Source organism: Quercus lobata, chromosome 6 (genome assembly GCF_001633185.2).
Source record: "Quercus lobata isolate SW786 chromosome 6, ValleyOak3.0 Primary Assembly, whole genome shotgun sequence".
Classification (NCBI taxonomy): Eukaryota; Viridiplantae; Streptophyta; class Magnoliopsida; order Fagales; family Fagaceae; genus Quercus; species Quercus lobata.
The window spans coordinates 2,739,544-2,763,506 of record NC_044909.1 but is presented as its reverse complement, the minus strand read 5'-3'; the positions used below and the strand labels follow the sequence as shown (position 1 = coordinate 2,763,506).

Here is a 23,963-nt window from a genome sequence, read left to right as displayed (position 1 = left end):
GTAATTCAAGTCAAGATTCAAGAACATATAAGCTGTAGGAAGAAGATTTCATAATCTGTCTTGTTCGATCGATCGAGTTCGATCGATCGAAAGTCGTATCTGCAGAATTTTAATTAAGTCCAAACAGCAATTCAAACCCATTTAGGATTAGGATTTCTAATCTACTTCTCCCTGTATATAAAGGAAACCCTAATCACATTTTTATGTGACTTTTCAGAGAGAAAAGAGTGTGCCTCTTTTGTATTTAGGGTTTTGTTCCTAAAAAGCTCTCTTATATCTTCTATCGGTGCTATTCCTTGAAGAATCTCAAAATCTGGTATTGTAGAAGTTGCTGTCTTCTCTAGTCATCAAAGGTGCTGATGATCTAAACTTTCAAGGGTGATCTTGGAGTCACAAACAGGAGAGTTTGTGTTGCTAAACCTTTGAGTGGGATCTCAAAGTCACAAACGGGGGTGTTTGTGTTTTGCAAAAGCCAAAGAAAGAAGGAGTCCGTGGATTCGGAGTTTACATGTGATCGTGTCAATAAATTCTACTAGTGGATAGCAATAAGAAGTCGAGCGTGGGAGCTTGTAAGTCATTTTGTATGAACTTCAATTCTTTCTAGTGGATTTGCTTTTTACCTTGAGGATAGCTAAGTTAAATCATCCCCAGGTTTTTTACCGGTTTGGTTTTCCTAGGTGATCATATCTTGTGTTATTTATCTTTCTGCTATGCATGATATGATTGTTTGATTGTGATAACCTAGACTTGGAATTCGGACTAAGTAACAACTTGGCTAATTAACTAGGTTAATCTAATTGTGTTTTAAGGGGTCTAAAAACCAACAGGCATCATAACCCATGTTCGAGTTGCAGGAATGGAGATTGCCTAAGTGCACAGTTTCTCTGAAGTTTGTGATTTTACTCCATTTTCTATGCAAAAAATTTTTGTTTGTGGCTAAATATATGAACAATTTTATTAGAGAAGACAAAAGAGAACAGCCTTTGGATCCTTCCATTGCCATTCGCCAATTGCCTTGCAAGGATAAGCAATAATTGCTGCAAAAGGGGTCATTACTGAGCATTCTTCAAATTGGGTTGAGACATAAGGGGTCCCATCCCAAGCAGCTTCATAATAAGGTTCTTCTTTTTCTTTTTTAAGTGTCCTTCAACAATGAAGCATAATATTAAGTGCACTTCAAGCCTACGTAATCCAGTGACTTAGACCACTTTCAAAATGGAGCAATTAAGCCTCATGACATCTTGAGGTGGTTTTACCTTTAGCACCGGATTGCTCTCGAAGAAATTTGCTGGCCTCAGCTCAAAACCACTGCTCAGCGTAGGCATCAATGGAAAATCTTCTTGGTAAGGTGCATGATGAAACCCCAACGTGTACCATACCACAATGTCCTTATTTTCTATCTCCCTATTCCTGCATTCACAATATATAACAATAAGAATTTTTAGGATAAATAGAGGATGATTAACGCATAAATCCCTACTATCAATATGATTAGTTGGCTAAGTTTCCAATTAGCTCAAATGGTCATAATAAGATATTTGAATTTGAATTTGAATCTTACTTACACCAAAAATCAATTAGTATCTTAACATGATGATAAAAAGCAATCACCACAGAACAAATACTATAAATTCAAATCTTATTGTATCTCTCTCTCTCTCTCTATATATATATATATATATATATAAATGATCAGTGGAATGATCACAATTATAACTTATCGAAGGGTACCTTTTGCTCCACGTGGCTAAAGTGTCATCCCCTCGGCTTTGATCAACATAGAGTCCCCCAGCCCATTTTTCTGACTTGTTATACGGAGTGACCCACACATTGTACTTAGTGAAGGCTGCTCTGGTTTGGGAGTAATCATCGTCTGATAGAAGTGAACCTGCCCCTGATTTGGGGATCAGACGATAGCCAACATGATTGCCCATCTTAGTCATCTTGTTCGGATTCACAACTAGTAACTCAGTTGCCTTCGAGCCGAGTTTTATTTTTGCATCTGATTCAGTTTTAGCTGTCTCACTAACAACCCTCCAATAACTCTTCCTAGGTGAGCCGTGGTCAGGCACTTGGGTTGTTTTCAAATTGGACTTGACAAAAGAATTGGAATCACCATCCACATCAAGATCAAGGTGGTAAATTAGGAAGTGATCATGGTTTACACCTATGGTATTTTGTGCTAATAGTGTACCATAGACTTCCTCCTCTATTTGGTCTTTGTGAGTGTACTTTGATCCCCTCACTTCTAGCAAACCGGTTAGCCCAACCTGTAATAAAAGAGTATTGATTTTTAATAATGGAGTTTTTACCCTAAGATGTTACAAATTTCACAATCAAAGTAATAAATTCTAATTAATACGATATCACTTTGTACATATAACCATCATTAAATCATTGTTATTACTTTTATTATACATTAATCCACATTTACCACCTTAGTAATTGTGAAATTTGTTATAGTATTAGACTTAATAAACAAAGAATTAATGTCCTCTAATTTATAGATGTGGTTCTCTGTTGGAAGAGTGTAAATTCCCTTCAACAATGCATTTTGGCTAGAGACTTTGTTAGATGATTGAATAGCAAATTCTATTTCAAACTAAATATTCGAGTGTGTTGTATTATAAGCACGTGACTTTGAATATAATAAAATGACAGAAAAAATTATATGTTACTTGTGTCGATTAATTTGTTGAGAATGAATCTAACATTTTGGAATTAAGCTTAATTATTGTTATATTGTAAAGATACAAAGGATCTTATATATTTCAATACAATATCACTTGTACATGGAACCGTCATTGAATCATTAATATTACTTTTATTATACATTAATCCACAAAGAATTATACAACCTTAATTAGTAATTGTGAAATTTGTTATAGTATTAGAATTAATAAACAAAGAATTAATGACCTCTAATTTATAAGGTGTGGTTCTCTGTTGGAAGAGTGTAAGTTCCCTTCAACAATGCATTTTGGCTAGAGACTTTGTTAGATGATTGAATAGCAAATTCTATTTCAAACTAAATATTCGAGTGTGTTGTATTTATAAGCATGTGACTTTGGATATAATAAATGAAAGAAAAAATATATGTTACTAGTGTCGATTAATAATCTGTTGAGAATGAATCTAAAATTTTGGGATTAAGCTTAATTATTATTATATTGTAAAGATATAAAGGACCTTATATATTTCAATACAATATCACTTATACATGGGACCATTATTGATATTATTTTTATTATACATTAATCCACAAAGAATTATACGACCTTAGTAATTGTGAAATTTGTTATGGTATTAGACTTAATAAACAAAGAATTAATGACCTCTAATTCATAAGGTGTGGTTCTCTGTTGGAAGAGTGTAAATTCGCTTCAACAATGCCTTTTGGTTAGAGACTTTGTTAGATGATTGAATAGCAAATTCTATTTCAAACTAAATATTCAAGTGTGTCGTACCATAAGCATGTGACTTTGGATATAATAAAATGATGGGAAAAATATATATTACTAGTGTCAATTAATTTGTTGAGAATAAATCTAAAATTTTGGAACTAAGCTTAATTATTGTTATATTGTAAAGATATAAAGGACCTTATATGGTTCAATAACACTAATAACACTAGAACTTAATTGAATCAAGGGAATAAAAATGATGATTTACCGTAGCAATAATTGAGCCACTTTGCTTGAATTCCCAATCTATTATGTAGTCATAGTTGCCCACAGTTGACACCATCCTGACCACTAAACTCACCTCTGGCCTAGCCTCCCTTACCTGCAATCCATTTAGCTAAGCATGAGGTTTAAAATTTCAACTTTACCCAACAAAGAACCTTAAAATAAAATAAATAAAAAATGAAAAAACTGTATTTGGAAAAAAAATAATAATAATAATAAAATTTGACGTACTTTTTAAAAAGTGCATTTTCAAAAAAAAAAAAAAAAAAAAAAAGTGCAGTTTCAAAACGGGTACTTGTCATCAACCCAATCTTCTTCTTTTCTTTTCTTTTTTTTTTGATGAACATCATCAACCTAATCTCATTATCATATAAACCACCAGAAATATCATCGGCAAACATTTAAAACCTGTTAAAGTTTTACTTAGTTTTTTTTTTAATTTGAGAAACAAATAAACCCACATAGTTTTACAAAATTTTACTTACAATTGTTCTTGGAATAGCAGTCTCTGTGTGACGCCACATTATATCTCCAGCATGTCGTTCAAATATGCAAAAAATTTGTGACATCTTTACTGGTTTCCCATTTTGGCCAACAACGTAGGCATCCATGAACACTGCATTTTCTGGGCAATCTCTCATTGGTTCGAGTGACACTGCACACAAACCGAACCCATATTCACCAGCATCAAAAAATGTCCTATAGTACCATTCCTCGTCTAGATCCATATATGGAACGAAGAGCTCTGACACAAACCCTTTATACAACACAGGTCTAAATATTTGCTTCTCCAAGTCGTAAATTGATGCCAAAGAAATTATTGGACCTGCTCGCATGTCAAAACTTAAGTGAAAATCCCAGTTCGCCCACCTAATTTAAGAATGACATATGTGAATTATTTGGTCATAAAAACTACATAAATTTTAAGTTAAGCTTTGACTACAACGTAATGCATGTTATATATTGATATCTTATACAAGGAAAAACAATAGCAACTGTATAAAATGTCTAATATATTTTTGGTAAAGTTTAATTGGTCCTTTAACTATTAGTTATATCAATTTGATCCATCAATTATTACTTGTATCAATTTAATCTTCTAAATTTCAAAATAAGTCAAATTCATCATCAAATTTCCTCTCCAATTAAATTTTAAATTTAACGAAGTTAGCTAACATGTCAAATGGAGCACACATTATAAGTTTATTATGGAAGTGTACAGATTTTAAAATCAAATCAATTTCAATTATAAATTAAGCTAAAATTAATTTAAACGAAAAGAGGAAAATCATGAATTACATTGAAATTTGAAGGTTTTAATTGACATAATTAATTAATAATTTACTATGTATTTTTCTTTCTTTCCCATCTTACAAAATATTCATCTTTTGTTAATTATAAGTCTACGTATCCATTTTAGATGTCTTTAAAATATGTCCTCATTTAAAAATACAAAAAAAAAAAAAAAAATCAATTTCTTCATGTTTTTGTGTAAGTTTACAAAATCTTTTCTTTTATATAAATAGATAGTAGGAGATGAGGACGTGGAGTTCCTACCACAAATATAAAGCATCACAAAATATGTCATTACTTATTACCACCTAGCTGACGATCATTTGAAACACAAACATCTAAAATACTTACCAAATGCCTTTTGTAAGGACGCGATTCGTGGCGGACCGTAACAGTGTCGGGTTCGCACGTGAAAAGGCCCCTAACAATATCATTTGTAGAGCGTGGGTTTGGAAGGCTAGGCCTTGGTTGATAGGCGGTGGGTTTTTCACGGTGTTCGTACCAGTTTCAGTTTTCCTACACCCCTGGAGTCTTTTTCCTAGAGGTGGGCTGGGAGGCTCTGGTTTCTGGCCATTTTTCCCAACCCCCCAATCGGTGCACCTTCCTTTTTATTATATAATCCGTCTTGGCTGATCCCGACCCTCCACTTGTAGGTCAGGCAGGAGCTTGTTCCTGTGTCCATCCCATCAACTGTCCCGTCTAACTTTCTATTAGTTGCATGGATCGACGTTTGCACCGCCCAAACGTCTTTTCTCATTAACCAACTCTGGGTATTGGCAGGTACATTTACTGAAGGGGGTGGGACGCACTTTCCTTGGTCCGAGTTCACACCCTGCTTCCCTATGGGCCCCATTCCGTTCACATCCCTTTGAGGGGGCTGTTTGGGGATTGCCTACACCAAGGTGTTGGTCTTCCTGTTGAAGCTATGGAATGCCGAGGACAGGGTAAGTTCTCAGCCGTTCCCCTTGCTACCTCGGCCACTGAGCATTTGTCTTCGGCAAGGTACCTCCTCGGCACGGGCCCTGGGCCCAGATAGAGTTTGGGCCGGACTGCAGAGCTCTCGGACCCACAATAGCCCCTCAAAATCCTGCTATCCGTCCCCTCGGACGGATAGGAGGGTTTTGATGACATCATGGATCTGCCAATGCCTATCAATCCTTGTCATCTAGCGATTCCCGAGGTTTTTCACCTGCCCAAGGCACGTTCCTAGAGCCGTTGGAAGGCGAAACGTGGCCTCATTAAATACGGGCGGCTTGGTGCTTCCCACGTTCAACGGTGTGATGGGAATCGAACGGTGGTGATCTCCTGGCCTCTTTGGGCGGGAAAAAGGGGCGTGCTGTTTACCCTAGAAAGTATAAAAGATTTTTTGGAGATGGATCCGTCTCTCCAGTTCTATACTTAAGAGTTTTAGTGCGTGTATCCAGGGTTCATCCGAACTTCCGCCCAAATTCAAGTCTATCTCAAGCACATATAGCCCATCCGAAGCGTAATTCTCTTTTTATGTAAGTTCCCTACCTCTATTAACTCACGTTTTTTCTTTTCTGGATTTATTTCTCTTTAGCTCCCTTTCTTTTCCGTCGCGGGTTAGGTTTGTTTTAGTAAATGGCGAAAGCGGCTAAACTGAGATTGAGGAAGTTGGTTGATACTGAAGAGGCGATGAATAAGTTCATCGTTGATTATAGGATTCCCCCTAACGTAAGGCTGGAACACTGTAAGATGGGGGAATGGCACATTAAATGGGGAACGGGCGCGGTTGTAATTCCCGTCCTCGCCTTTGTAGAGGGAGGTATGAGAATCCCCATGGGACCAGTGACAAGGGGTTACCTCAGGCATTTCCGTTTAGCCCCTACCCAGTGCGCCGGCAATGTTCTTAGGATTTTGGGTTGTGTGGACGCTTTAAACGAGAAGATGGGTTTAAGACTGACCCACCATGATGTAAACTGGTGCTATAACCTCCAAAAATTGAAAGGAAAAACCTACTACATGAGGTCGAGGGATGATAGGATTCGGTTGATCCAGTGCCTCCCTGATTCCAACAAGGGACTGAACAAGGATTTTCTTATCGTCTCTGGGAAGTGGCATGATGGCGATCCATGCCCCGTAGTAGAAGGAGAACCAGGTGGGGTATTAGGAATGGAAGAGGGATAACCCTTTAAACCATTCTAAACTTACTTCCTTCGATGACTAACTATGCATATATGTTTGTTGTTTTTGTAGATGAACACGCCTATAAACGGCATTTTCATTTAGTCAATCGGGCAGATTTGGAGACCGTTTTACAAGCGGCAGTTTTTGTGAATGACAGTGATGGCCAAGTTCGTGCAGCTCACAAAATACTAGGGTACCCTCCGGTTCAGAAGTCGTTCGGGGACGCGAAGCACGTGATCAGTGCCCGCCGTCCTTGGACTTCCAAAGATTACAGTGGTAGAGAAGGGGTTCTTGATCTCGCAGGAGCCAGCTGTCCCCAAGAACATCCCCCTGGTGGGCCCCTCCTCATCCCATCAAGCAGCAGAGGACGAGGGTGAGCCAGATCAGCCGGAGGAAGGGTTTGGGGTATTCGACTTAATCTGCCAATCCGAGGACCCTCCGGGTGACCTAGGTGACCCAGCCTTGTCCGAGGCGGAATTATCATTAATAGGCACCTCTTCTCAAGCCGAGATGGGAGTCAAAAGAATACCTTTAACCCCCCTTCTCCAACTCCTCGAGGACCAACCAGGGAAGGATACCCAGGAGGCACCACAACCCAATGCTCCTCCTCCACCAGCTCGGCCCCTTACAATTCAAACCAGGTCATCCTCCACCAAGTCCTAACCACAGTCCACCCGTTACGAACCTCCCACCTCCTCCCAACCAGCTCGGTCTCCTCGACCCGAAGGTGCTGATTCCAAGAGAAAGAGGAGCCCCAAGGGCAAGGACATCGTGGACGAGGGAAAATCCCAACCTCCTAAGGAGAAGGATGAGACTCCGCCCACAAAACAACCGAAGATCGGACCCCAAGGCAGAGGCAAAGGACCCGCAGTTCAAACCTCTCAAGGCAAAGGAAAAGGAATTGATTCCCAATCCTCTCCGAGCGCCTAGCTTCCTGCCCCAATGCTTCACGGGGGTCCATTACTGGAAATTGCCTCTCTGAGGGACCTTGGAGACGGCGAGGGTGGATACGTGGCAGATGCATTAGGGAGAACCATGCTACTTCCTAATGACATGGAAGAGCTGAAGCGAATGAGGATGCAGGAGGTTTTTCTCAGTACTAAGAGATACTTGGGCATGGTAAGATTTCTTGAAACCTAACACTTTACTAATTCTTGTCACCAGTTTGTCACTCACTACACGTTCATCTTTCTTGACAGGCTCTCCAGGCAACCTATAGGATGGAGGAAGAAGTGCATGACAGGAGTAAGGTGGCCGAGAACGAACGCAAGAGGCGCATAACGGCCTCAAAGACTCTCGAAGCTACTGAAAAGGAACTTGCCCAAGTCAAGGATGACTTAACAATGACCACTCGCGAGAGGAATAACGTCTCGGCGGGCCTTGCTAGTGCCCAAAAATAGGCCAAGGACCAAACCAAGCGCGCAATTGAAGCCGAGGACCAGCTGCAAATAGCCAGAACTCTGATCGAGGATTTAAATAAGCAGCTGGCCACGGCTCTGCATGAGAAAGGAGTGGCAGAATATGCCCGTGATGAAGCCGTAAGGGCAAAGCAGGAGGCCGAGTTTGCCAGGAATGAGGCGGAAGCTGCCAAGAATACGGCCGAGGACGATGGTTACAACATGGGAGTAGCTAAGACCCAGGCCATCCTTAAGGCGCAGATCCCTGGTGTGTGTAGGTTTTATTGCTCCCAGGTTTGGGAGGAAGCATTGAAGCGAGCTGGGGTGGATGCCTCATCCGATTTGTGGAGGGCGGAGAGCATATTCTACCCGGCAGCCATCCGCGAGGCCACTTCGACTAGCCCCGCGGCTACTCGTGATCAGCCCGAGGAAGAGATCACCCCGTTGGAAGACTCGCAGGCCAGCGGTTCTTCTAGCAAGGCGCCCAAAGAAGGAGAACTTCAGGATGTGACAGTGATATCCCAGCGCATGAGTTCTGAGGCACCTAAAGAGGTTGCCGAGCCCGTGGCTGGCATTCAGGTGCCTAATACAGAGGAACCCACCATACTTGCAGAGCCGTCGCAGGCCACTTCCCTTGCTGTGGTTCCCCAGAGTACCAGTGCTGGTCCTGTTCAGCCTTCCCCAGAAGGGACCATCCTTCCAGGCACCGAAGCTGAATCTGCTCCCATTTCCCAAAATGTTACCGACAAAAAAGCAGAAAAGTAGAAACCTTCGTTGGGCTTTTTTGTATTCGTTTCTATTTGAACGATTAACTTGTTTCTTTTCCTTTCACAAACTTCCTAATTTATTGATGGTTTACAAGCATTTGAACATGTATATATGAAATCTTGCTTTTTCTTTTTCCTTCTGATTACATCGTTAACCGCCCTAATAGACGCGCACTATTTGCTTATGAACTCTGCGCTGATTTATTTTAACATGTACAAATAGCTATGCATGTAATACATTCATCACCATGTTCCCCGAACCCTAATTTGCTTGCGCCCACAAAGGCCTTAGATTTATTCCTAACCTTTGTCTTACGAAGATATAAGCACCATTTTTAACGTTACGCATAATAGTTAAAACTCGCTTAGTGCCTGGTTTTCCTCATCCAAGTAGTTGGTTTCCCCGTAGGCTTGAGTCCGAGGACCATACGATGCCTTGGTTCTGTCCAAAACCTAGTTTTCCACATCCAGGTAGTTGGTTTCCCCTGAGGCTTGGGTCCGAGGACCATGCAATGCCTTGGTTCTGTCCAAAACCTAGTTTTCCACATCCAGGTAGTTGGTTTGGCTTGAGTCCCCATGCAAGGCTTGAGTCCGGTGGACCATGCAATGCCTTGGTCTGTCCAAAAACCTAGTTTTCCACATCCAGGTAGTTGGTTTTCCCCTGAGGCTTGAGTCCGGTGGACCCATGCAATGCCTTGGTTCTGTCCAAAACCTAGTTTTCCACATCCAGGTAGTTGGTTTCCCCTGAGGCTTGAGTCCGGTGGACCATGCAATGCCTTGGTTCTGTCCAAAACCTAGTTTTCTCATGGTGTGGGATCTTGGCTTTAGGGGAGTTAGCTCCTCGGCCAAGCCCCTAGAGCTTATCCATACGGTTAACGTTGCTAAGCGCCTAGTTTGCTCTTTACGGGGGACATCGGCTTGAAGGGAGTTAGTTCCTCCACCCAGCCCCTAGTCAAGAAACATAGTCCCTAACAGAACTTTATACTAGAACTCTATAACCGACGGTTAGATATAACGAATAAACTCTATCGACCCACTTCCTATACCAACACACAAGCCTTCCCCACAGACGGCGCCAATTGTAAGGACGCGATTCGTGGCGGACCGTAACAGTGTCGGGTTCGCACGTAAAAAGGCCCCTAACAATATCATTTGTAGAGCGTGGGTTTGGAAGGCTAGGCCCTGGTTGACAGGCGGTGGGTTTTCGCGGTGTTCGTACCAGTTGAAGTTTTCCTACACCCCTGGAGTCTTTCTCCTGGAGGTGGGCTGGGAGGCTCAGGTTTCTGGCCATTTTTCCCAACCCCTCTATCGGTGCACCTTCCTTTTTATTATATAGTCCGTCTTGGCTGATCCTGGCCCTCCACTTGTAGGTCAGGCAGGAGCTTATTTCTGTATCCATCCCATCAACCGTCCCGTCTAACTTTCTATTAGTTGCAAGGATCGACGTTTGCACCGCCCAAACGTCTTTTCCCATTAACCAGCTCTGGGTATTGGCAGGTGCATTTACTGAGGGGGGTGGGACGCACTTCCCTTGGTCCGAGTTCACACCCTGCTTCCCTGCGGGCCCCATTCCGTTCACATCCCCTTGAGGGGGCTGTTTGGGGATTGCCTACACTGGGGTGTTGGTCTTCCCGCTGAAGTTATGGAATGCCGAGGACAGGGTAAGTTCTCAGCCGTTCCCCTTGCTACCTCGGCCGCCGAGCACTCGTCTTCGGCACGGGCCTTGGGCCCAGATAAAGTTTGGGCCGGACTGCAGAACCCTCGGACCCACACCTACCAATGAGAATGCTTGATCACTTGATCAAACAAAAAAAAATGCAAATATTTGAGTGTTTTTGCGTGGAGTGGCTTGCGTGATACACCATTTCCACAATTCTATTTTATTTTTCTTCTTTCATCAAATATATATATATATACATATATATATATATATATATATATTTTTTCCCCTCCAAAATAAAGTCTCTTTTAATAAGGTTCCCTTTTATAAGAGCCTTTTTGTTGTGTGTGTCTTCAATCGTTAAACTACATATATAAACTGCATCACAATGATTTACTAGGCAAAAGTTAAAAGACTCCTTCACCATAGCCTTTCCCCTTTTCATCGTTTTTAATGTTTTTCTGATTTTTTTTTTTGGGGAGGGGGGGGGGGTGGGGGCGGCTAGTTGCATTCGTTAGCACAATATGAGTTTGCATTGATGTTTTCATGCATTTTACAACGCCCACAAAGGTGCTAAAATAAGATTTAAAATACATCGAAGTTATAAATTATATATATATATATATATATATATATATATATATATTATATATATATATTGAAGTATGTGGACTAAGGATCGTACACTTGGTCCTAGTTAGGGTACATCTTTCTCATGTGGCATATGTGTGGTGGGCCTTTTTGTACTTCTAGGCTGGACTGCTTCCTACCGTGTTACGGCCCAATAGTTATGGGGTAGGAGAATCAGGATTGACTTGACTGGAACTCACTCACCTTAAGCCAGCTTGTGCACAAGCTAGGACCCCTTTTGCTAGGATCTTGGTCACGTGCCCACGGCAGAAAATGCTGTCACAAAAGTGTTATAGTAGGAGGGTATAATATGATAAAATAAGAAGAATATATTTGTTGTTAGTCAAAGACGATGATTAGACCATTTGCTTGGTAAAGGGAAAGAACACAGTGACATGAGTATGGCAGGGAAAAAAAAAAGGTTAATAACAACAATAAAAGAAAAAGAAATGATATTAATGCTTTATCAATTAAAAAAAAAAAAAGGTTAGTCTGTTGTGCTTGTTTTCTTAAGAGACTTAAGTCCAAGAAGGGAACCACTCCTTAATGTGGGCAATCTCACAAGGGAATCCTACTACGAAAATTGCTCACTTTGAAATAATGGGCCTAAATGGCTTATTCTCGAATCCTTTAATCCTCACTAAAGAGTAGGCTATTGGGAGGGAGAGAACGAAGTAGCTTGTTGGTGCATGCCCACTATCACACTCTTGCTTCCTTACTCTCTATTTTTTTTTTCTTTCTGATTTCTATGTTATCTCTTTTCTTTCTTATCTTTTGCTTCTTTTCTTACTTTCTTTTCTTTGTTTTATCTCTCGTGCTTGCCTGTCCTTTTACTGTGTGAAGCCAAGGCTTTTTTATACTGCTTGTCGTGATGGGTTTTATTGTTTTACCTCTCAACTATTTTTGTCTTGGTATGGGTGTCTTTCCCAGAACACCCATTGATCTGTCGGCTGCCCAGCCATCACCACTTCCCTGTGCTGGCCGTGCCACATTCCATTCCTAGACAAAAGAGTTTTGTTTTGCTTTCTTACTCTCCATGGCATTCCCATCTAGATAAAGGTTAGGTGTTCTCTCATACTAACTCCTATGGCATGCACCTGGTGACTCCAGCTCATCTTTCCCTCTTTTGGGTGGCATGTCATCCCAGTAGGACATTTCCCCCAAAAAGACTTAAGCGGGAACCCCAGAATAGACTTCCCCTTCTCCCCATCACCAGACTACACCCTCTCTTACCTTTGACCCATGGTCCATTTCTCCTGTATTGGCTAGGTACAAGTGGGTGGTGTCTGAGTCTTATGTGTGCTCCACTTCCATGTGAGTCCACGGCTTGTCTACCGTTCATGCGTTTGCCATGGCTTAGGGACTTGTCTAGTCTTTGCTACACGTTCCACTACTCATTTTTAACATTTTGTGGTGTGGATGAGCCACTGGGCCTTCGTTCTTTGTATCTCACTTATTCCCTAGGCTAGGTTTTTGCTTGGGCATGGGCCTTCTCTTTCTTTTAGTTTGTGGGTCAGCTGACATTCCTGTCATGCCGTTTCATTGCTTCTGCCATGTCATCACTTGACTTATGCTTGCTAGGCCTCCTTTGGGCATGCCATATACTTTTCCTTTACATAGTTCACGTTGCCTAGTACTTCTGCTGGGTTAATTCTCACGCTATCTTGGGCTTCCTTGACCTACTTTATTTCTTTGGGCATCCTCGGCCAGCTTCATTCATTTGGGCATCCTTGGCCCATTCCAAGCCTTCATTCCCATGAGATTTTGCTAGATCTTTCAGGCTTCCCTGGCCCAATTACCATATCCTTTACTTTCGGGGTTTATTGGCCTTTCTACCAACCTCATCTACTAATTCCTTCTTTTGGGCTCCTTCGGCCATTTTTGATTGCTTTCCACTTCTTATAATTCCCATGGGTTTACTACTTCTTTCTTTGGGCTCCCTTGGGCCCGCTTGCTTTCTTTGGGGCCTTTTTACTATTTTATAGGCCCATGGACCATTATTCTTGCCATTCGGGCTTAATGGTTTTCTTCTCACTTTGCTAATTTTTCTTTCTTATTCTCTTCCATATTATTGGGCTTTTTCTTGTTATTGGGCCTTCTTGTCAAAGTGGATTTCAACAATATTTTGACTACATTTAAAACTCCATAAATTAACTCCTTTATAAGCATGATTAATATTTGAATGTGGAAGTGTTAATGCCCACTGTGGCAAGGAGGCCCAATAATAGGAAGAAGTCCAACAATATGGGAGGGAATAAAGAGGAAGAATTAGCAAAGTGAGAAGAAAACCATTAAGCCTGAATGACAGGAATAATGGTCCATAGGCCTATAAAACAGTAAAAGGGCCCCAAAGAAAGCAAGTGGGCCCAAGGGAGCCCAAAGAAAGAAGTAGTAAACCTATGGGCATTATGAGGAATAGAAAGCAAGCAAAAATGGGCCAAAAGAACCCAAAGGAAGGAACTAGTAAATGGGGTTAGTGGAAAAGCCAATAAATCCCAAAAGTAAAGGATATGGTAATTTGAGTTGGGGAAGCCCAAAAGACTTAGCAAAAACCCATGGGAATGAAGGATTGGAATGGGCCAAGAAAGCCCCAAAGGGATGAAATGGGCCAAGGAAGCCCGAAACAGCGTGAGAACAAGCCCAATGGTAGTACTGGGCTACGGGAATTGAGTAAAAAGAAAGTGTACAGTAGGCCCAAAAGATGCCCAGCAAGTACAAGTCAAATGATAACATGACAGAAGCAATGGGGCGACATGGCAAAGGTGTCAGCCGACCCACAAAGAGGGCAAGGGTTGGATTGAAGAAGGAAAGGCCTATACCTAAGCAAAACCCAGCCTAGGGAGGAAGCAAGATACAAAGAATGAAGACCCAGTGACTCATCCACGCCACAAGAGGTCAAGAATGAGCAGTAGAACGTGTAGCAAAGACTAGACAAGCCCCCTAGGTTATGGCAAATGCATGAACAGCAGACAAGCCATGGACACACACGGAAGTGGAGCACACATAAGGCTCAGGCACCACCCACTTGTACTTAGCCAATACGAGAGCGGTGGGCCATGGGTCAGAGGTTAGAGAGGGAATGGTCTAGCGATAAGGAGAAGGGGAAAGCCTATTCTAGGGTTCCCTCTCAAGCTCTTTTGGGGAAATGTTCTTCTGGGATGACATACTACCTAAAAGAGGGAAATATGAGCTGGAATCACTAGATGCATACCATAGGAGTTAGTAAGAGAGAATGCCCATCCTTATCCGGATAGGAATGCCACGGAGAGCAAGAAAACAAAACAAAACTCTTTTGTCTAGGAATGGAATGTGGGACGGCTAGCATAGGTGAGTGGTGATGGTTAGGCAACAGACAGATCAGTGGGTGGTCTGGGAAGGACACCCATACCAGGACAAAAGCAGTTAAGAGGTAAAATAGTAAAAACCTGTCATGATAGGCAGTATAAAAAGGGCCTTAGCTGTGCACAGTAAACAACATAATGGAGTGGAGGTAAGCACGAGAGATAAACAAGAGAGAAACAAGTAAGGAAATGAGTGCAAAAATAAGAAACTAGGTAACATAGAAATCAGAAAAGAATCAAAAAGAAAAAACAAAGAGTGAGCTAGAGTGTGATGGTGGGATAGGTTATTCCCTTCTCTCCCTCTAATAACCTGCTCTTTAGTAAAGATAAAGAATTCGAGGATAAGCCATCTAGGCTCATTCTTTCAAAGTGGGCAATTTCTGTGGTAGGATTTCCCTGTGAGATTGCCCACATTGGAGAGTGGTTCCCTTCCTGGACTTGAATCCATTGAGAAATCAAGCACGACAGACTAGTCTTTTCTTTTATTGATCAAGCATTAATATTATTTCTTTTTTTAATTGTTGTTATTAAATCATCTCTGCCATATTTATATCACTGTATTATTTCCTCCTTTTACTAAGAAAATGGCTTAGTTTCATTTTTGGCTGACAGCAAGCATCTTCTTCTCATTTTGTCATACTACACCTTCCTGCTATAACTTTTTTGTAACAACATCCTTAGCTGTGGGCACGTGTCCAAGGTCCTCGCAAAGGGGTTCTAGCTTGTGCATAAGCTAGCTTGGGGTGTGTTGCAGTAAAGCCAATCTCGACTCTCCTACCCCAGAACTATTGGGCTGTAACGTGGCAAGAAATAGCCCAGCCTAGAGTTGCAAAAAAGGCCCACCATAGGGAAAAGAGGATAATTTCCATAAAATGAATAGTGTGTGATCTCTTTAATAGCAGTGAAAATTCTAGTGCTATATTCAGAGAAAATATAGTAGATTCAAAAATATTTGGGAACAAGAACTAAATTGGTGTTGCACCAATCCCATTAAGAAAACAAAAATGCAATGCCCTAAGCAAAACTGTCAACATGGAATGAAATAATATTCATGTCTTTAATTTGGCTCTTCTAGTAAAGCAAAAGAAGGGTGGCGATCGACTCTAGCAAAACACTATAAAGTGTGGTGTTGACTGCTGAGCTATATAATTCATTAAACTCCTATTTGCCTCTTTTAAAAAAAAAAAAAAATTTAAAGTCACTGAATGCCATTTATTATCTAACATCTTATATTAAAGAGTACCAAATGCCACTTAAAAAAGAAGAAGAAATACAATTCAAATTATCCATATCTATTGTATTTATCTCTTGAAGCTTGCTTGGCCTTTCAATAAAAAAAAATGAAGAAGAAGAAGAAGAAAAGGATAGTACCACCAAAGACCCTTTTGTTGATTGGCATATTTGGTGTCCTTTATGGGGTGAGTTCGACCCCTGAACTCATGGGATGGGCAACTATCCATTTTAAACTATAAAAAAAAAATAAATAAATAAAAAATTATAATGTATAGTTATGTACGAATAATACAATGCAAGCAGCTTAAATATGCAAACCAAAGCACTCCGCCTATTACACTACTTCATTTTTCAATTACAGTTTTCTTTTTTTGGGGTTAAATTACATTTACTCCTTATACTTGCATGTCTGTAAAAGTTTAAGATCATATATCAATAATTAGCTAATTTTTATCAAAATATTTAAATTTAGAATTTTTTATATTTTAAAATTTTACACAAAATATTAGATTATTCATTGAATCAAAATGAAATTTGACTTATGTGTTAAGAATAATGAAAATGTGTAATAAAAATGTGATATTTTAAAATAGTAATTTAATAATACATTCACAAAGAAATACATTAGGTGTGATCATGTCCCATTAGAGTTGCAGTGCTTGTAGGGCATGTCCTCATAGTTGGGTCAGTCTATTAAGAAATAATTTTGCGCCTACTAGGATTTTTTTTCTTGGTAGTTTCTTAGCCTCACTTCTTAGCAAAGCTCAAGACCTTCAATGTCAACAATGCCTAATCCTACAATGCGAGTAACATTTCGATTCCATTGCTTAGAGTAGCAAAAGCCAACGACAAAATTGTTGCCCTAAATGCTCTTGTCAAGTATAGAATTTTCATTTTATTTAATTTTGTGCTATTGACATGGATGACCAAACCCTCATAAGGTCTATAGTTCGAATATATCCAAGTTGTCTCACATGATTGAATTATCATCTACACATATATGTATATGATACAACAAATTATATAGCATCATCCAAACGGGTCTAGTGCAATTGAACACTGGACACAATCCTTACCCTGACACAACACATGAAAAGAGAGTGGAGAAGAAAATAAAAAGGTAAAAATATTAATAAAAAAAAAATGAGAAACATAGAATAGAGTCAAAGATAACATTTACTCCTTCACAACCTGGTTCCTTAAGCTTCTCCCCATGTATTACTATATTCCTTTGATTCCAAATAATCCAAGCTTGGACCAAAAACAATTCAAGTTCTGCCATAGAAAGCCTATCCAGCAAGTATTCAAAAAGCTGAAACATATCAGCTTGGCTGTGAGAGCATTTCTGTAGCCTAATGGAGCTCCCAGCCCACACATCTTGAGTAACTCCACAATCCCATAAAGCATGTACCCCAAACTCTGGAAATATGTTGCAACACTGGCAAACATTATCTATAATAACTCTTCTCTTTGCTAAATTTACACGGGTTGGAAAAATCTCTTGGCATGCTCTCCATCCAAATACCTTAATTTTATTTGGTATCCTAAGTTTCCACAGATTAGTCTGTACCTACTTACCTACTTTACCTATTGAACTTTGACCCTAATCTTCATCTCTCATAACCTGTCTTGCTAATGATAACCAGATTTGATTGAGTACATTCCATTCTTATCATGGAACCAGATAATAGAATCCGATACATGCCTACGACTCAAAGGTATACAACAAATAGCCTTTGCATCCTCTTTTCAAAATCTGGAAATGAGAAATTCACATTGCCACCAATGTAAATCCAAGTCAATAAGGTCTAAGACCAGTCATTTCCCATCTTCCTCATTAGTAGGGTATAGAAATTTGTTTGTTGTGTGGTTAGGGATCCATTTATTTGAATCTAATAAATGAGCCATCTTCTACTCTCCAACAACATCTACACTTTAGAATGGGCATGGCTGCCATAACACTTCTCTAAACATAGGAACAATTTGGTGACTCAACAGTATCAAGAAAGTGGGAACGTGGGAAATATCTAGCTTTAAAGCACTAGTAAAGAAGTGAGTCTTGTTCTTGTAAATGTCTCCACCATTGCTTAGCCAACATAGCTAGATTAAAGGATCTCAACTCTCAAAAGCCCATTCCACCATCTTTCTTAGGTAAAAAGATAATTTACTCTAGCTTTTCCAGTGAATCTTCCTCTCATTCCCAACTTGTCCCCACCAAAATTTTGCACAAATTGCATTAAGCTCATCACACAATTTTCTGGGTAATTGGAACACTTCCATAGTGTAAGTGGGGATAAATTGTGCCACCGCCTTGATGAGAACCTCTTTTCCAACCCTAGATAGTAGCATGCCCTTCCAATCCTATAATTTTTTCCATACCCTATCCTTAAGGTAAGAGAATGTTTGATATTTTGCACGCCCAATCAATGTAGGCAAACCCAGATATGATTCAAATCGTTCCACCTCTTTCACTCCTAAAGCCGCCATGATCTCTTCTTTTTGTCTACCTCGGGTGTTACTGCTAAAGTACACCAAAGATTTCTCCAAATTAATGCTATGGCCTAAAGCACCCACATAAGTTTGAAGAATCTCAATAATCACCTCAACTTCACTATGAGTCACTTGGCAAAAGAGCAAAGAATCGTCTACAAACAGCAGGTTAGATATTTTGGGCATCCTTTGGCATATGGGTACTCCGTTAATATGTCCCTCCAATTCTGCCTTTGCCAGAAGTGAAGTGAACCCCTCTGCACACAAAAGAAACAGATATGGTGAAAGATGGTCTCTTTGGCGGAGTCCTCTGGATGGATGAATGTTACCATAAGGTTTGCCATTAATAAGAATAGAGAAAGAGGGCATAGTAACACATCCCATCACCCAATTTATCCACATCTCTGGAAAGCTCATCTTATGCATAATTCCTTGTAGAAGGGACCATTCAACTTGATCATAAGCCTTACTGATGTCTAGCTTCAGGACAAGCAAGCCTTTTTTTTCCTTTTTTCCGGCAATACATAGCATGTAGAGTCTCATAGGCCACCAAGACATTATCTATGATTAGACGTACCATTTTAGGATAATAATTAATTTTATAAAATATTTTTATAACACAAAATAAATATACCTAAAGTGTTCATCACATGGTCTCTATCATATTAAAGTATAAATTGAAAACCAAATATATACATGATTAATGCCATTACTACATAAACAAGTAACTTCATGATATAAACTGTAAATATGAAAATAGAGTCAAATATAATGTTTTCTCCTTCACAAATTAGTCAAGTGTTTCCATCTAGTCTATTAAAGAATCCCAAAGGAATGACCTTTCTGGGCACACATTGCTCAATATAGTCTTCACTCTTCAATCTTTAGATTCCTATTGTAAGCTTCTATGGGAATTTAGACCAAAACTCCAGAATTTGTTGATGCACATAACAAAAATCTAAGTACCCAACCGAAAAGACAAACCCAAAAATTCAATGAGTTGGAAGAATTGTAAGAATCACCCTCACTTCATATAATTCGTTTATTAGATCCTTAAAATGAAACACTTGTTTGGTTATTGATGCTAGTAACCTCTGTTGTTTAATCTTGTATATCAGATTATCAATCCGATCAGTGTAAAAAAAAAATCCCTTTTGAGACTCAATCTTCATGCTATCGACGTGAGTTCTTCGGCACCTTTGATCCCGAAAAGTATATAATTTTTTTAATATAAAATTGTAAATTACAACTCATAAAGTTTGGATTGATATTTATTTTGTGCTTAAAGTTTTAAAATTTTTAATTTGGTTCCCTAATGTTACCAATTTTTTGATTGGGGAATGGGAACCCTTCTGTCCATGCCTTCATTAAGCAACATCTAAGCATGTTATGTATGCTAGATTAACCAATCAAATCATGCCACGTCAAACAAATATTGTCAAGTCAATTAAACAACATCAAAAAATTAAGGGGTAACTACATTCCCTTTCCCTGAGGTTTGGAGATGATATTCTACTCCAAATTTAAAGGGAAAAAAAACTTTCTTTCATTGACATCCGATTGACTAAAATTTTGTTAAGCCCTTTACTTAAGGGAAAGTTTTAAAAATTATCCTCAATTTCAAAATTAAAATTCATTTATTGTTTTAATTTTTAAATTGAAGTGTATTTTAAATATTATGAATTTTACTTATTATTATTTTTTCAATAGGTTACAGAGAAATTTGTTGTTGTAAGCGTTTTGGTGCTTAATAAATTTTGTATTTTTATTCTAAATTTATTAGTTATTTTTTTCTTAACAATGCTTAAGCTTTTGTAAAGAAATTCTTTTAGAAATTTAGAATATTTCATTATTAATATAAACAAAAGGTGGAGAGTGTTAATTTCTTTAAATATCAAGGGAATGGTGTGTTTTTCCTTTTAGGTTTGGCGTGAAATGTCATTCTTCCAAACTTCAAAGGAGGGGTGTGTAATTAATTAAAAAATAATTAAAAATCTAAAAACTAATCTATAATAACAAAAACAAAAAAAATAAAAAAGGAAAATAATTTTATTCTCTTGCCATCCAAACAAAACCCAACATCTTAATTTCTAACACAAAATTAAACAAGAGATTTAGAATTACTACAAGTTCCTTCAAACTCAAAATCCCATCACCAAATTATTCACAACCCACTTTTGGATCTTAGTTTTAGTTCATAGTTCATTCCCAACCCAAGCTAAACATTTGTGACAAGATCATCCAGAAATGAGTGAAAATTCTAGTGCTATATTCAGCTTATGAGAAAATGTAGTAGATTTGAAAATATTTGGGAATGAGAACCAAATTGGTGTTGCACTGATCCCATTAAGAAAATAATTTTGATTTCATATGGTTTCTACTTTCTAGGTAGGTGGACATATGGAAACTGAAAGTAATTTCCACGCCACATCAAAGTAATTTATTTATTTTTGAGAAAAAGGCAAGAATGCATCAAGGAAATTTTGGTCCACTAAAAACCAAAAATATAAAATCATTCAAACAATATCTTAATGTAAATATGTAAAATGAACCTACCGACCATTTTTCCACATTCGATAGCAATTCGTTAAAATCTCCCACAAGAACTATGCTTGGTTAATTTAGCTTTTTATTTTTTATTTTTTACATTTTTTGAAGGGAACAGTATAGAATAATTTTGAAAAGGACGTGAAGCATAAGCATCAAAATGGATTCAAATGTAATTTTCTTATGGGGACAAAGAAAAGGTAAAATAAATATATAATTACAAAATAAAAAGTTCATGACTTTGTGGAAAGGACCAAATCTGCCATATAACACCATTTTTTAAACATATTCATTAGTAAGCATGTTTTCAAAACTTATTAGCAAAGTAGCATCTCGACTCGAGTGCCATGTGCTAGCAAAGTTGAGGTGGAAGATTATCCATGTGGAAAAGCACAACATTTATCAACAAACTCAGAGAGAAACAACAAACCCAAGCTAAGAGAGTTGCTCCAGTGCCAAGATCAACAAACCCAAGCTAAGATAGCCTCTATGATGCCAAGATCGTGATTTTTGGGTTTGGGTTTTTGAGAAACAGGTTTGGATGTTTGAGAAATGAGAAGAAAAAGGAAGAAAGCTAGGGAAGAAGAAGAAGAACACGCTGGAGGGTTTTTTTGGGGGGGGGGGGGGGTTTGGGTTTTTAATCCGATTAGGTATTTGTTTTGGGTTTATGGGGTTTTGAAGTTTGAGAAAGGAGAAGCAGACATGCTGGATGTTTGAGAAAGGAGAAGAAGAACATGTTGGAGTGTGGGATGGCAGGATGATGGAGAAAGAAAAAAAAGAAGGAAGATGTAGAAAGAAAAAAAGAATGAAGGAAGAAGAAAACAGAGTAGGAACTTGAGTTTTAGAGACTCAAGATGCTAGTTTGCTAATATGTTTTGAAAACATGCTTACAAACAAATTTTTTTTCAAAAATGGTGTTATATGGAAAATTTGGCTTGTGGAAAGTGGGGTCAGTGGGTAAAATCAGTGTGAATTATGAACTAATAAGGTTGTATCAAATTACTAAAATGCTATTTTTAGTGCCACAAACTACAAAAAGTGTGCTACATTGGTGATCCTATATGTAAAAATTTTTACTCATTAGCTATAGTGCATAGTTTGAAAACTTTTGCGGAAGCAATAGAAAACAAAAAATTATATTTTCATTTAAAGATCGTTGTACCACACAACCATGGATTCTAAATAGAACAAATTGCGTACCTCTCTTAGCAACCCAAGCGTGTTGCCTCCCAAGGTATTTATGTCTCTCTCTCTATTTCTTTTTGAGTTTTCAGAAGACTGCAGTATCACACAATAGTTCTGATGGCCAACCACTAAATATGATATTATAAAATCTTATTTTATAGTAGACTTCTAAAACCCTAGAGAGATTGGACGTGGGATCCTAATCTTCAGCTGTAAGATTTTATCAATAACTTTTTGAACGTTATTGACTTATCTTGAAACTCTTTCCAAAATTATTTCTTAATTTTCTCAACCATATCAAGAAAATATCTGAACTTCTACAGATTGCAATAATTTCCATCAACACATTGCAATTGACCCTTGAAGATTAGAGAATTACAAATGAGGTCCCATTTCATACAATTTTATATCTATGTCCATCCACCATACTATATTCCCACAAGCCACTAGGACTGGATAAATATCACTGTCATGTCCCTAGCTTATGTGATCCTTAATTTCTTAATTTCATAATTTCTATTGGACTCCAAAATATCTTTAAAAACTCTTTTACATTTTTGAAAAATGTCACCTGCCGGTTTTGTTTTGAGTCCAACTTCAATATGAAAATCAACTGAATATACTATCTTCTTCAGAGACTGGTGGATTCATTGTTGAGCATTTATATATTTTACTCATTACACACATAACCCAACGTGTCTGTATATAGCCTTTAAAATTGCATCACTAGTTGACATTGTCCAAGTTATGTGCATAATAAATAAATATACACAAACCCCTCATGTTTGAGGACAATAGAAAAATTGTGATAGTACAACCTTTTAATTAATAATGATCACTTTATAAGGTGTCCTTGATCGGATCCAATTCAGTGTATGTACTTGTTACATTACACCCACTTGTTTGCTTAAAGTCATTACTTCAATGATGGAGTAAATCATCCTATCATATAGCAGCACAACAAGTGTAGGCTTCAGTGGTAATATTCAATTAATATCCACAGCCTAGAACAATTTAATAATTTATGAAAAATCATTACTCCCTGTCTTTGGTTCCTTAACCATTAACATGATTTTTCCTACAGAGGTGACATTACATGCCACATTTAAACAATGAAATATACCTATAAAAATTATGAATGTGAAAATAAAATTTTATCATCAAATTAAAATGCATAGTATTGTTTTTGAGGGCACATAATTCTAACACAGTCATCTATAGCTATGCACTGTAGCTTAATTGTTAAAGCAAAAAATTATATTTTATTCTCCCTCCAATTGAAATAATGTTTCTTTCCCTTTTTTTTTTTCTCTTCCTATTACACTCACTCTCTCTTCGTCTCACCTGAGCACTCTCGTCGATTCTTTCTTCCTCCGTCTCCCTTGCCCATCTCTGACCCATCTTTCTTCCTCAACTCGCTACTGGCCCAAGCCCCAAGCCTCCATCGTCGACCCATTTCAGCATTTGTGTTTGTGTTTTGGTGTTTGTGTTTGTGTTTCAGCATGGGTTTTCGGCTGGGTTTTTGGTTGTGTTTGTGTTTCACGCTGGGTTTCGGCCTCTTTCTACACACTGTGAATATGAGG

General features: G+C 38.6%; 1 protein-coding gene across 1 annotated transcript in view; it reads right to left on the bottom strand.

Moving 5' to 3' along the window:
• Positions 1-936: 936 nt before the first annotated feature.
• The window catches only part of LOC115950531 (primary amine oxidase 1-like), a 28,179-nt gene continuing 5,152 nt past the window's right edge, over positions 937-23,963 (bottom strand). Inside the window, exons 4-6 of the mRNA XM_031067722.1 lie at positions 9,895-9,910; positions 1,732-2,071; positions 937-1,410 (exon numbers count right to left, since the gene is read on the bottom strand). Of these exons, the coding sequence (XP_030923582.1) occupies positions 1,200-1,410; positions 1,732-2,071; positions 9,895-9,910 (567 nt within the window). The 3' untranslated portion in view covers positions 937-1,199. The remainder of the gene's footprint in view (positions 1,411-1,731; positions 2,072-9,894; positions 9,911-23,963) is intronic.